This window comes from Cygnus atratus, chromosome 7 (assembly GCF_013377495.2).
Source record: "Cygnus atratus isolate AKBS03 ecotype Queensland, Australia chromosome 7, CAtr_DNAZoo_HiC_assembly, whole genome shotgun sequence".
Taxonomy (NCBI): Eukaryota; Metazoa; Chordata; class Aves; order Anseriformes; family Anatidae; genus Cygnus; species Cygnus atratus.
Window position 1 is genome coordinate 4,764,395 of NC_066368.1, and position 14,920 is coordinate 4,779,314.

At 43.3% G+C, this 14,920-nt stretch overlaps 1 protein-coding gene across 1 annotated transcript in view; it reads right to left on the bottom strand.

Moving 5' to 3' along the window:
• Nucleotides 1-14,920, bottom strand: part of LOC118248514 (deleted in malignant brain tumors 1 protein-like) — a 106,624-nt gene that overhangs the window by 4,938 nt on the left and 86,766 nt on the right. The window contains 12 exon segments of the mRNA XM_050711951.1: nucleotides 711-925; nucleotides 1,202-1,382; nucleotides 6,566-6,582; nucleotides 6,690-6,926; nucleotides 7,638-8,023; nucleotides 8,236-8,411; nucleotides 8,941-8,976; nucleotides 10,003-10,035; nucleotides 10,811-10,843; nucleotides 11,336-11,368; nucleotides 13,270-13,311; nucleotides 14,180-14,503. Of these exon segments, the coding sequence (XP_050567908.1) occupies nucleotides 711-925; nucleotides 1,202-1,382; nucleotides 6,566-6,582; nucleotides 6,690-6,926; nucleotides 7,638-8,023; nucleotides 8,236-8,411; nucleotides 8,941-8,976; nucleotides 10,003-10,035; nucleotides 10,811-10,843; nucleotides 11,336-11,368; nucleotides 13,270-13,311; nucleotides 14,180-14,503 (1,713 nt within the window).

Consider the following 14,920-nt stretch of genomic DNA (forward strand, 5'->3'; position numbering starts at 1 on the left):
ATAAATTCAAAACCTAAAGCTATGTCACTAGCAGGAGCATTTCTTGAGGATTCCATTCATTTGGAAATGATTGAAGGTGCTAAATATAACTTTTCTATATATTTTAGGGACATTTTTTTTCAGCAGCAAAGTTAATTAAACGCTGGAGCAGCATAAACCATGATGTAGGAATTTCTCTCTCACATTGAAGTCTTTAAGAGTTTAATACCATGCCGCTCAGGTCAACTGGAGCAAAGGAAGTAACTAGTCACAAGCTAAGGCTTTTTCTTTCCTTCTTAAGAATAGCTTGGACAAAAATGGGACACGTCGAATGAAGACCCTCACTGACTTCTGTGACAAGTCCTTGGTAGGAGTTACAAGATGGTCCTAGTCTTAGGGATCAAACAGGGCAAATGCTATGTCATATGTCATCTGCAAACTGAGCAAATTTAGTAGAAGCCTTTACGTAAAAGTGAAGTCCCATAATGCCTTCTTTGCAATCATTTTTTTCTGAGTAAATCTGCATTTTTTAGACTCTCCAGCAAATGTGCTATCATTTTGCTGCCTCCTTCCTTCTGCTGATTTTACCCAAACCATTCCCTAAGGGCTGAGTGATTAATTAAAAATTCTGTGAATAATCTCTAATTGCCATCCCAAACTTTGCTTTACTAATCCTCCTTTAATAGTAAATTCAAATGGTATTTATTTTATTTCATTAAGTTCTGACTTACTTGTTTCCGGTGAAAAGAAGTAATAGAAGACAAAGAAGTTTCGTGCGAAAGCCACAGAGTTTGTTTTTATGAGAAAAGTTAAACTGTTTGAAGATGATTCAAACATTGGGACTGCATCAGTGTCGTTACATACTTGTCCAAGAAGAGGTGAATTAGAGGAAGGACCATCATATACATTAATACTTTCTGTTTCACAGCTTGAAGAAGGAGCAAATCTTAAAAAAAAAAACAAAAAAAAAAACAACATGGTGAGAACTACCTCACCTCATTGATAAATAAGCAGATTCTTTGCAGTCCACAACACAGATTCAGTAAAGCATTTTACTGAAGCAAATACAGAGAAATATTTGGAGGCAGCAATGTCTTAAGTTGAAATTATTAAGAAATTCAGCTTAGCCATACTAGTTTATTTCAATTTTATTATGCATTTTCAACATTTTTATGTTCAAATTCATTGAAAACATACCAAAACATATGGAGGAAATACTTACTTAAAATAGGAGAAGATGAGCCTAATCGTTTGATTTTCATTTCTCTGAATTTGCCAGACACAGTTTGCATTCGAATTTAGGTCAATCTTTAAAGATTTGTTGAGGTCGGTGAGCGAGGTACCGCAGCGAGGCGCACCTGTGGAAGAAGAGCACCAACAAAGAGCTTGCAAGGCTGGCCCTCCTGCAGTAAGGTCTCATCCTGCTCCATGCCATGACCCCAGGACAGCCCACCATAGAGCAGGCCTGCAAAACATTCTACCATTTGGGTTTTTAGTTTCTACTGCACTGGTTTATGAAACTTGAAGAATCAAAGAACATTAGGAAGTACTTCTTATCCTTATTTTCATTAGTAGAAGAGACAAGGCAGTTAGGGAAACACAGGTGAAGCCAGTGGCAAAACTGGAAATTCCAAGTGACAGGGGACACCTCAGCAACTCCCTTCTGCAAGGCTGGTCACCACAAGAGCTTCAAACCTCCTGCCTTCCACCTACGCTCTTTTCCTGAGGATCACTGAATATATTTCTGAGTTTCAGCCCTTTACATCAAAGCACTCAGAGACCTGCACTGAGGGAATAAAAAAAAAAAAAATTAAAAAAAAATCAGATTTGAGTTTCTGAAGGTCAATGTGTGAGACTACTGTGTATTTAGAGCTGCCTGTAATTCTGACCTTCCATCTCTAAAATGATACTGCTAAACCGGAAAAGCTTCAGAGTACGGCAACAAAGATGAACAAAAATTTAAAATAATTTCCAGATAAAGAATAAGTAAATGGACTAAAGCAATTTAGGTCAGAAAAGAGAAAAAATGAGGAGGAAAGGAAGTGCTAGAGATCCATACAATCGTGGCAAGGGTTCTCTTCCAATACAAGAACTCAGTGGGCTGAAACGAAACCAATAACCTGTGATTTTGAAAGAAACAAAGGAACTGGCTCTTTCCATGTGGATCTTTGCTGTGGGGTGATGTGGATGTTAAAACATCAAAACAGCTCAAAACCATGAAAGAAAAATACCTTGATAACTGTTAAACACGAATATAGCACTCCCTGTCTGGTTCAGGACATCCTGACCCAAATTTGTTGGTGACAGGGAGAGCGTTACGGGGAGGTATTACTGCAGGCTTGTCTCCATAGTCTTGTCTGAGCATCCCCTCTGACTGTTACTGTGTTCAGGGTTCAGGTCTGGGTGAACATGAAAATGAACAAACAAGCCGAGGTTGCTATATCTAACATTACTTAATGAATGTTAATTAGTTATGAAGTACTTACAGTAATGAGCATTGCATAGGAACCTTTGGAGAAAGATTATCATCCAGTTTGAGCTTAAGATTTCTTTTCTGCCTTAGCATTTTCTAAAAATAGTGGTCTCAAACAGCAAGAACTTCCTGTGCCATGCATGCAGTCCTAGATAGAGAGGTCAGACTTTCTGCTGAACTCCAGAGGGAAAAGAAAGGTTTAGGAGAGACCTTTCTGGTCATATATGAAACCTCCCAGCTGGAAGAGCATTACGAGGTCAGCTTTGCCCTGCCCTCACTCTACATCCCTCCGGATGGTTCCTGTAGCCTGGCACCACCAGAGCAGCTCTGTAGCAATACTTCATTACTCCACAGTCACTGCCCACCGTTACTTGGGTAAATTGCTGATCTAAGCACAGAATGGTGATCCCAAATTAAGCAACAAATGACCGTCTATTGCATCTGATTGAACATGGGGAAAAATGCCCCCAAACTCTTTTAAAAAGCAACAGTTTCCCCAAAAGTCAATTTAGTCCTGTTACTCCAATACAATATTAACTTACACATGCAAATTTCCATTCCAGAGTAAAATCTCTTCAAAGTCAAGTTCTTAAGTAAAAACATTGTCATAGGCAGTCATATATTGCAATCATTTTATTCTGATATTCTTATTTTTATACTTAGTGGCATATTAAAGTGTTTTGCAGCAGTACATTAAAATAAGCTGCACTTAAAGGTATGTTTTACATTTTCCCCTCCAGTTGCCTACAAAATAGCTTGTGCAGAAACTAATAAAGATTCACAGAAGAAGAAAAATGGTTTATTTTCATACCCATGAATTCTATTGAGTTGTCTTCAGCATGAATTAGAGCAGCTAAGAGAGGCAGAAGGAAGAAGCGTCTGAGTGCCTGCATTTTGATGGCAGCTGGGGAGGTTAGGGATTTCTAACTTTTATACCTCCTGCTATTTCATAATCATCTTGTATTGCATGGTATCTCGAAGGGAGGTCTTAATCTCTCAATTACTGTTTCCTTTTAACAGATAGAAATGAGAAAGTAACAGGTGTGCCCATTTTTTTAATGTGTATTGCGTAGAAGTTTAACCGTGCTTTCATCACCTCTGCGTCTCATGGGTTCAAAGCATGGTTCTCTGTTGATTCACTGAGCCTCTGTTTGGGTGTGTTGACATCAGTCTGACCTGAACAGAAATGTTCTGGGGGGGACTGACAGACTGTCCCTTTGGCAACCAATGTGTCCAGCTCACAGCGTGGGGCAGAGGGAGCTCCGTGGTTCCCACCTCCATTTTGACACCCGTCCCTTCAGGTTGCACGGGCAGAGCATTCAGTGTCCCTGCTGAAGATTCCTCCGGTTATAAAGTGGGACTATCGTAGCGGAGTTGTCCTGAGTAATAATTTCCCATTGCTGAAGCATTCATGGGTGAACAAGACCGCGTTAATGTTACCCACAGATTTAAAAGAATAATATTGCACTGCAGCCACATTGTAATTAAAACTTTTACAGTCCCACAGCAGAAGGCACAAAAAAGTCCCAAGAGCCCCAGTTCCTCTGAGCACGAGCCTAATGAATATCTGCTCCAATATATATACACTAATTAGTCTGCCTTTCTTGAAGGACCAAAGCTCCTTAAATATGGAGTATTTCCTACTGCAGCTGCAGATACCCTGTGTTTAAAGCTTCCACAGGCTGTGCTACTGCCAGTGCCACAGATGTGCCCTTCCCCTAGCCTTGTCCTTTGCCGTGGTACCCACGTGGTGTGGGAATAGCCAGGAAAAATGGGAGCCGAGCTGTGAGACTCTTTCCAATGCAGAGGGCTGGTGTCCCACAGCTGTGCAAACAGGGGTTCTTTCAAGTTTCCTAGTCAAGTCAAGTTGCGGTGCAGACCTTCTTGAAGCACATCCAGGCACTTCTCTTTTATAACAACAAATCATTTGTATACAAACAAGTTTGTTTCTTTTCTACACAGATTGATATGGAATTATGACACCTCTGTAATGATGCTACCTTTCTAGTCTCAGACATGTACTTTATGTAAAACAATCCTATCTCCCTTTCAGGATTTTGAATGCAACCCTTTCTTCCTCAGGACAGAGTATTTATATTGTCTTTAAATGTGAGGCATTGAATACATGTATGAAGCCACTGCAATAGCATTTGAATTTCCTTTTGTTTCCAGAAATACTACATTTGCATTTACTCTGTATAGCCATTCATTTCTTAAACCCACACACATACGTGCAAGCAATTTTCAAATGCTAACATCCACTTTTTATGCATCTAATGTGTGAACTGGGGCAACCCCCAGCCAGTCATCGCTGTGTCCATCAGCACCAGGAAAAATACAAAATACATCCATGGCTATGATGCTCTGGCAAGCTGGTAGGTATGGGTTGGTAGGCTAACTGCTGGAATTGTGTACGAACGATGAGGAAATTCTCCTGCTCTGTGTTTGCTCTGGAGGGACTGGACCCCTGAGCCCTGTGGCTCTGGAGGGCTGAGCAGGGCTCTCATGCTTGCAGGGATGGCTCTGAGCACTGCAGCTCGTGCTCCAGATCTGAGCCTTCAAACCGTTTTTCAATCCCGTGTTCACATACCGTGTTCAGACAGTGTGATGTGCTCACATACCAGGTGATGCTGAAATATTAATGGCCCGCTTTGAGTTCCCTCTTCCACCTCAAAAGAAAATGGCTGGCAAAGTCCTTCAAAATGAGAACAGGATGACTGTATGGAAAGTATTTTAAAATAGCCGATCCTTAGAACAAATTAGTGTGCATTTTGGAACAAAGGAACAAGCATTCGGCTGTTGTGGATCTGTTATTTACAGGCACTTTCCCTCACTGCCTGCAGCTGAGATTTCCCTGCAATAGCAGGGAAAATGTGATTTCAAGCACTTTAAGTCATTACCTGTGAGAAGCAGAACAGCAGGGTTACAAGTGCAATGGATTTTGGTGTGAATTAAGTGCAATTAGGAAATCCTCTGGCTCAGGACTGGAGTCCTGGCCATTTTTTTACAAAGGCATTACAGTCCCACAGGATTAGGGCTTTGGCTGTGAGCCCACATGGCACTACGCAGGCCAAGACAGGGGCTGAGCCACCAGGTCAGAGATCTGGTCAGAGCAGGGACTTGTTGAAAGACCTGCAGGAGTTTATTGTCTGTGAGCTGGCTACAGTATTCACGGAGAAGCTGAGTTTCAGAATGGTTGTAATCCCTTTTTTTTGGAAGGGCTGAAACACAAAAAGTTGCCCTTATATTTTTTATTTTTTTTGGTCTTGTATTTCACACTCTAAACAGTAGGCATCTTTATTCCCTACAGAGCATCTCATTATGAGTGTGGGTACTCTGTACATATTCACTGAGTATTGGCCTTGAAGATCCTTTTCACACTCCAAATTCACCAGATTATCAAAATTTAATCCATCTCTTTCCCTCAGTTGACTGCTGGGCTACTGTACAATCTGCAGTGAACTGTCAAGATATTTTTCTCTATTCTGAACTGAAAATTATAGTTTGCCTTTTTTTTTTCTCACTAAGTCATTCCAAGTAGGACAATTTAACATACTGAATCACAGAAACACTTTTTTTTTGGCTCAAAGTGATTTAATTTGAACAGATATTGAAAGAGAAAGGATGAAGCAAATGCTTGTAACGAAAAAAAATTAGATGTGCTATAGTTCTAGTCTCCAGTAATAAAAGCTAACATATGGAAGATTTTAATAGCTTATAGCTATTGTAGAGATTATATCTCAGGACATGTATAATATTTTTTCCAATTATTTCTGAATTCCTATTTACAATAATTGCTTAGACATTATTGGTTACAAGGAATTCTTATCTTGTGATTTATGTCTCTTCTTGAGCTCAGAAAGCAGCACTGCTGCTTACATCTGTAAGGCAGGTTAATCACTCCTGAATGCTAAGTATTTGAGCTATTCAGTACAATGGGGAGAACTGTAAGAACGGCAAGAGGGAAAGAGCCTTGATGGGAAAAATCAGCCAGCTGATCCAATTACACTTTGTCACTGAGAGTTTTTACTGAAGTTTAGGCTTTTACAGATCTGGAATATAGATAAAAAAATCTGAAATTAAGAAACACAAGTACAGTTAAGATTACAATACCTTTAGATTTACACCCCCTATTAAAATTTATTTTTAGAATTTATTAGCAGGTGTGAAACATACTGATCATGTACATAAGTGATCAACATGATATTATAATTAGAAGAAGCATTATTGGGGCTACTGTAATCTGGAGACCACAACAATGACATCTTCATCACTGTCGCTTGTGCTTCTTTTGTCTCTCCTTATGCAGCCCTGGTAGCATCGAGAGGAATAATTGTATCTGTTGCACACTGCCATTTTGCACTGTAGGTAAACGGATGTGTATCTGCCGATAAAGCTGGGGGCTCTGAATTTGAACTGGACAATCCTCCTGTCTGGTGAATAGTAGCTCCTAAAAGTTGGGTCTCTCACACACCTGAGAAAAGAAAAAAGGAAAAAAAAAACACCTTACAATTATCATACAAAAATTGTGACATAGTTACTATGTCATTTGTTTCATTATTTAGAAGCAATTTTCCTTCAGAACTTTTAAACTGTGAAGTTAATCACAGTTCACAGCCCAGAACTCCTGAACACACATGCAGTTATATGGAATTTATATATGTAACTTGTTATACAGTATGTAACGCTACATATGTAAATATCACACATGTATGCAAACATATAAATGTAAAACATCTGATGAAATTTTAAATATGTGAGCAATAGCTACTGTGTAGCCCTATTACCTTTCCAAATTTATTTTTTTATTTTAACCTTAAACTTTCTAAGAACTATAAAGAAATATACCCATATCCCAAATCAAACAAAACCACTTAAATTAGGAGGCTCATCCTTGTCTAAATTTCTAAATTTTTTATATAATTTGTGAAATACCTTCTGAAAATTTATACTGATTTCTCTTCCCTGGCAGAATATAATAGTGAATTAAATGTAAAATGCCAGCTAAACAAAAGTGTCTATCCTAATAGCTAGTTCATTTAAAATCTAGCTGCTTCTTGCTAATGGATAACTCATAAGTCCTACAGAACTCTGGATTTGTGGTGTACCTATTTGTTATTGTCCTTATCAGGTCAATCACATGCAAGAAATTATTTGAAAATAGTTGTTGAGATATTTTCCTTACCCCCTTCTTATTATATCAGATGCCACAGTTGTAAAGTCATAAGGATTTGGAGAGACCACACACGTGTCTGTGAACAGCATCAGATTTGGCTCTGCGCTGTAGAGGGTAGCACGAACGAACAAATCCCGGTTTGGCAGAATGTAGTACGGTGGAGCCCTCACTACATTGGAAAAAGATGGTGAATCATAAAAGGCAAACTTGACAACAAATCGCCCAGATGGAGTTTGCTGGTACGGAGGCTCTATAATGCTGGGTACAGTTTCGAAACCAGGATTGCCGTATATTCTGCAGGCGAGGTTCAGCAGTGAGTTCCTATTTCTGCTGTAGAGGTTGCCAGACATGGATCCTTCCACTGTGTTGGAATAAGTGATGGCTCCACGTGTTATCTGTTAAAATATTAGTGAGTTTAGAGCTGCAAAGTAGTGCAGAACCCTTTTCCTGAATGCCACTGGGAAGCTGGGGGAGCTGAGGGATAGCAGGGCTTGGCCATGAGGGCCCAGCTGCCCGACCTCGGCCCCATAGCTGAGGATAACTTTTGTTCATAAATAACTTTGACACCATCTTGGCATGTGCTAATTTCAAGGTCAGACATGCTCACCAGCCTCCTTGTGCCACAGCCGTTGTACGGTATACGGAAGGTGACGTGGAAGTTGGTGATCACAGGCCTGCACCTGGGGTCTCGCAGGTGGACGCTCCCTGAAAGGTACCCTCGGGAGCTCAGGTAGGATCTCCTGATGATTGCCCGCATGTAATTAGGCAGACAGGTAAGGGTTACTAGAGGAGAAGAAATGTAATGTTAATAAACCATATTTTAGTATACAGTAAAACGCAGCATGCACTAAATACCAATGTGCTTCACAACTCTAAGTGCGGGCTTTGCTGACTAAGCTGGAGAAAACAGCTGAGTGGAGAGAAACTGAATTCCTCTCTTTCTTCAGTGGTGCCATTGCTTATCACTCTCTCCTACAGCTAATCCTGAGGTCACACACGTCAGCACTTCTGCAGGATGGGGTGAGCTCGCCACGACAACCCCTGAGCTGCTGCTTTGCTCGTGAGGTCCCTGCAGGGCATGCTGCCACAGCTGGCCGGCAGCCTGGCAGTCCATGGGCAGGTGTTTCAAATGTCTTTTTCCATAAATATTGCAGACATAGGCCAGCTTGTCCCGCTCGGGCAAGCACCCGCTCTCCGCCTCAGACGCTGCCTGCCATAAACTGCCAGCCCTCTCCAGCTTGCATTTTGCCCAGCGTGCAGGGCACTGGTAAGGGAAAGGAATTACAAAGAAGAAGGAAGGAGAAGGCCCTACCTTGGCTTATAGGTGCTGGCCTTGATTGTGGAGGAGCTTTTAATGAAAAAAAAAAAAAAAAAAAGAAAATAAGTGAGAGTGAATGATGAAAGTACATGCTTGTATGTAATCAGTTAATATCCACTGTAATCAGCTGAATGCAGTCAGACTAGAAAATATTAATATCAGAGCTGAAGAACAGAGCTGTCATGGACAAAAAGCTCATATTAAGAAAAGCATACAGACTTGAATGATGACATATTACTAGCAATAACAGGAACAAGATTTAATTCTGCTTATTCATTTGTTTAGGCAGATGACTTCATGCTCAAATGAATGCTTTTTATCAGAAGTTCAGTTTTCTGTACGTCACTGGAAAAATAGAGTTCTTTTACTTTTAGCAATGTGATGCTGATAGGCCAGACTTTAAAACAAGACCTTAGCCTGCCCTCTGAGCATTTGAGGCACAATATTTGCAATGTCTGAGCAGAACCTGAAATTCAACTTTCTTCAAAAGTTAAATCCCATTGTCAAAACCTTTATCTAAGGTTCAAAACAAATACCACTGAAAATATCAGAAATTCTCACTGACTTAGTTTCCAGTGGGGATGTAACTTTGGTGAGTGCACGAGGCTGACTTCCTAGGCATGAGATGGGAAGCAATGTTAACGCATTGTCAGACTGCAATTAGATAGCTGACTAAGCACTTAAACTGGAATAACACTGCACTACTTGTGCATTACAGTGGTAATGCCTGTGTCTACAGGAGCTGGAGGAACTGATAGAGTTGATGAGATTGCTACTGTGAGAAAAGAAAATATGAAAGTAAACATTGTCTGAATCCTAAATAAATTCATTATTCGCATGAGAAATAATAAATGTGTACCCACATGAGCTAGGCCAAGGATTCCTAACATTTTTTGCCTGAGGACACTCCATGGTCCCCAAGCACCATCCCTGTGCCTGAGTTTTCCTCCACCCGTTTGCAGTGCCTGGCCCTCAGCTCCAGGAGCTCTGTCCATGCTGCACGGCCAGGCAGCGCCGCTGCTCACCGGGCTGCTGGAAACAAGCACCAACAAGTACCTGGTGTTTCTGCTGCTGGGGACTTGGTCAGGACTGCCAAAGAGAAAGCAAAAGCCAGGCTTCAGCCATTTTTCCATTACTCCATGAGCAAAGCAAAGGCCACTGCTGTGGAGGGAATCAGCAGCGTTCTGCCAGGCTTCAGCCTGGCACCAATTCCACACAGAATAAAGTGGTCAGTACCTGGTGCTGGAGGCGTGGTGGTTTCTGGAGGGGCTGGTGAGGCATGCAAGAGAGCACAAGTGCTGGTTAGGAGCTGCCATGGGCTGGACAGGTGGGAGGAACCCGCACCACAGTGGAGCCACAGCCTCCTGTTTGGAGGGCGGCTGCATGCAGCCCCAGGGGAGGCTGCTGCAATCAGGGCACAGCCCCGCTTGGCTGTAGGGTCTATGAGCAGGAATAAATACCTGGTGATTCGGCCACAGTGGTCTCAGTTGGGGCTGCCAAAGAGAAAGCAAAAGCCAGGCTTCAGCCATTTTTCCATTACTGCATGAGCAAAGCAAAGGCTGCTGCTGTGGAGGGAATCAGCAGCGTTCTGCCAGGCTTCAGCCTGGCACCAATTCCACACAGAATAAAGTGGTCAGTACCTGGTGCTGGAGGCGTGGTGGTTTCTGGAGGGGCTGGTGAGGCATGCAAGAGAGCACAAGTGCTGGTTAGGAGCTGCCATGGGCTGGACAGGCGGGAGGAACCCGCACCACAGTGGAGCCACAGCCTCCTGTTTGGAGGGTGGCTGCATGCAGCCCCAGGGGAGGCTGCTGCAATCAGGGCACAGCCCCGCTTGGCTGTAGGGTCTATGAGCAGGAATAAATACCTGGTGTTTCAGCCACAGTGGTCTCAGTTGGGGCTGCCAAAGAGAAAGCAAAAGCCAGGTTTTAGTAGTCTTTCAATTACTGTGTGAACAAAGCAAAAACTGTCCAACCAAAGCAAAATTAACATTAAGGTGCAGTTAGGCCTGGTTTAATCAGACACCCATTCCAGCTACATTATAACAATTTGCAATATGCCATAATTTGGCATTTGATTAACCCAGTTTGTGGCCTTTTCACTGCCCTTCAGGGCGGGTGAAAGTCACATGTGGGGTGTGTGTACGTCCACAGATGCCAAAAAACTCGGTGTCGTGGGACACCTCTCCCTGCTCATCACAACCACTGCATCAGCATCAGGAGTTTGTGTGCCCATTCACCTGTGTGTTGTGAGCTTCTGGGGGCTAACGGTGTGTAAGAGCTCTCTGACCACCAAGCAGTGCTGAGCTCACGGGGAATCAGCACTCCACGATAGGAGAAATAATATTTGACTAAGCCTGAGGTGAATAAGCTAGCGGTGAAGTGCTCCATACCTGTTGTTCCGTGTGTGGTAAGCTCCACAGGGACTGTTGGGAGAGAAAATAAAAAACATCATAAAAATGAAAGGTAGATCAATGTTTTCAGTTAAAGGGCGAGACAAGCAGCAGTACAGTCAGGGCTCTTGCCCAAACCATGACTCGGGTGATGGTTTCTGAAGCCCTGGAGAAGCCTGCAGGTTGGTGTTCCTGCCACCGTTTCTGCCACCCCACACTGCAGACCTTTGCCAGGAGGGGAGCAGTGATGCAGATCTGGTGGGGACAGGCAGTGTTTCTGTCCCAGCTCCTCACCCAGGCTGAAATGCAGTATGAAGTGCTGTTTGCAGGGGAGCAGCCCCACCACTGCAGTATCTGCCAGGGCCAAGAGCCTGGGAGGTGTGCCAGCCAGAACTGCTTTCAAATAAAATAAGTTACGTCTAGCTTGAGATGGTTAGTTAGGAAGCAGTAAAGCCTCTTGATACATCGAAGGAGAAATGATTTTCAGTGTGCAAACTACAGAGGGCTGAAAGGATTAGGAGTGTGGACTGAGAGTCTGAACTTGATTTCTCCTTCTTAAATGCTTCTATTGCTTGCAGCTTTTGTGCAGCACATCAGAGATTCATTGCAAGTGTTTCTCTGTAACCATCAGTTAAGAACACTGCATGGTAGCAGTAAAAGGGGAGAGGAGAAGACTTACCAAAAATAAAATCAGAATCAGAATATGTGCCCTTTCAGAGTGGTAGCAGAAGCCTTATTCACTTCTTCAGGACTGTAAGTCTTGAGGCCACTGTTATTCATTATATCACTGTAATGCAATACAACTTAGCCTAGCATGAACATCAGTTCCCTAGAGGACCTCACTCTATCTTGGACATAAACATCACAGTCCAAAAAGATTCAATGGACTGCCAGCCTACACTGATGGCTAGTATCAGACACACCATGTTCATGTAGTGCCAGATCCTCCACCAAAACAATTTCCTTCTGCATTCTCAGCTAGCAGGACGTAAGCTCAGCGTGCACTCCGTTTTCTCCATAAGTTCACGTGATGCAGTTACCATCTCTTTAAATGCAAGTACGAAATCATGAAATAGGAGTGCATTCCCATGAGAGAAAGAATGAGAAGAAGATATGTTTACAACACTGTAAGACTGACACAAGCAATTTAAGGCCCAAATAGTCTTTGTTCCAGAGATAAGTTCCAGGTTGGACTGCTAACACCTACCTGTGGGCATCTCTGGAAAAAAACACATATAGCCCTGCTCTTCCCTTTCTGCTTGCCTGACCTTCCAGTAGAGAAACCCCTCATGGGAAGGAGAAGATGGCCCCAGGTCACTTGTAGCTTGGGGGTACCGGTCTGACTCGTGCCCATGGGGCCACGGCCAGGGATGCCCATTTGCAGCTCCAGCCTTGCGCCAGGCTCCTCCTTTCATCCACGCACGCTTTCATGCATGACTTAGGAAACTTGATTCACATTAAATAAAATGGAGAAGGTGTGTACCTGCACAGATAACACCCATATCTTCCTTGTGGAAGCAGTCGTGCGTGCCCAGCCCCCTGTGGGAGCACTGCTCCAGGAAGGACTCGCTCCCTGTGCATTTCACGTTGTCCAGGAGAATATCTCCTGTGCCTTCCCCAAAAAAGGCGTTAATTTTGGCTGAGAGAGCATCACCACAGCCCATCTCTCTGCACACAACCTTGGCATTCCTTATGTCCCAGTCGTCATAGCAGACGGTTCCCCATCTCCCATTGTGAAAGATTTCAAGGTGCCCTGAGCACTCATTGTCTCCGTTCACCAGTCTCAGGGACATCTCTTGCAAAAGCAGAAGGAAATTCATGGTCATTCAGCAGCCTCATTCAGCAGATGCATTCACCACATAGTAAAAGCCAAGTAACTATATGCAATATGTCAGACATGAAAACTTTGAAAGATCTGCCTACAAAGAACTCACCAGCTGGGACGGGCTCTGTTGGGACTGTGGTAGTAACTGGCTCTGGAAAAGGGAACAGAAAAGTGAATTTTTGGTCTTGCTCTCGAGGATGTTTAATAACGTTCTTCAGTTACTATGTTAGATAAATGAAAGCAGTAGTAACATGGAACAACCCCTTCACTTCTGGGAGCATCATCACAAAAGGGAGATGAACAAACCCTTTTTTAAATGTCAGCTAAGACAGGGTCTGAGTGTTAATGGTTGCAGTTATCCTGCAGATATAATATTCAGTTGTGTGGGACACTTTAATTTAGGCGTGGGACATCCTCACACAAGAGACACACATTTTCCTGGGTTGTTTAACTCCATTTGAGGTCTTTACTGAAAAACTCTCTCTTTAATAAAATTATAGCGGGAGAAACATTTCAGAAATGGTTGCACTTCTGTTTTGTCAGAGCACGGCTAGAAATCAGACACTTGCGCAGCTTGGACTCAACCTCTGCTAGAGGGAGGTAGGGTAGGACTGCCAAGGCCACTTGTTTTATAATAATATTAAAGTAAATAGTGTCAGAGTATCTCTCTTGTAAAGTCCAGTAGACATATGGCCATTTTCTTGCCAGGAATTGAATAGCACAAATAGCAACCAGTTCTTTTGGAGAGATTTTACAGCAAATTCTTTATCTTTTCTTTCTCCTCACTCCTCTCACTTCCTCCCAGTGCCATTTCCCCAGATTCCCAGTACTCTTTCTGGGCTCTCCAGCTGTGCATGTTTTCAGTCAGAACAGAATTGCTGGAAAACTGGGAACTGATTTGAAGGAATCCTAAAGGAAATTGCTAAGAATAACTTCCTGCTAAATACAAGAAGAGGAAATTTGATTTACTACTTGTCATCATTCATATGGGAAATCAGCACTGAAACATGCCCATGTACCTGCGCAAATGACGCCAGCATCTTCTTTCGGCTGACAGTTGTGTACAGCTATCCCCCTGTGAGAGCACTCCCACAGGCTGCCTTCGCCCCCTCTGCACTGCACTTCATCGAGGAGGATGTTCCCAGAGCCCTGCCCGAACTGGGCCTCGGCTACGGCCAGCAGAGCTTCTCCACAGCCCAGCTGCTGGCACACGACCTCGGCATCCCCCAGGTCCCAGCCGTCGTCGCACACCGTGCCCCAGCTGCCGTTGTAATAGAGCTCAACGCGGCCCGAGCACCTGCTGTCGCCGTCTGCGAGTCGCAGGGACTGAGCTGAAGCATCTGCTGTGGAGGAAGAACACCGCACGTTGCTGCCATTTATCCTAGGCTGTGCCAAAGCCCATCTTCAGGCCAGCCAGCACCATGGTGAAGAAAGGAGCGGGTAGCCCACAGAGTAGTCTGCTGCCACAGAGGATCCTCCCATGAATCTCAGCTCTCCTTTAGGACTGATGTTATAAATTCTTGAAACCGTCTTTTGACTGGTTGATACTATATGCAATATTTGATGGGCATGGACAAAGTCCTCTTCCACAACATGCTGATCTCTGGGGGAAATGATCCTCATCCCTACAACTAGCAACAGAGGAGAAAAAGTTTCTACATTTTCTTTACCATCTTTCTCACCTATATAGTAGTGCTGTCTAAACAATTAACACAACTGCCCAGAGCCAACCCTTTCCTGAGATACCTTGCAACCTGAAG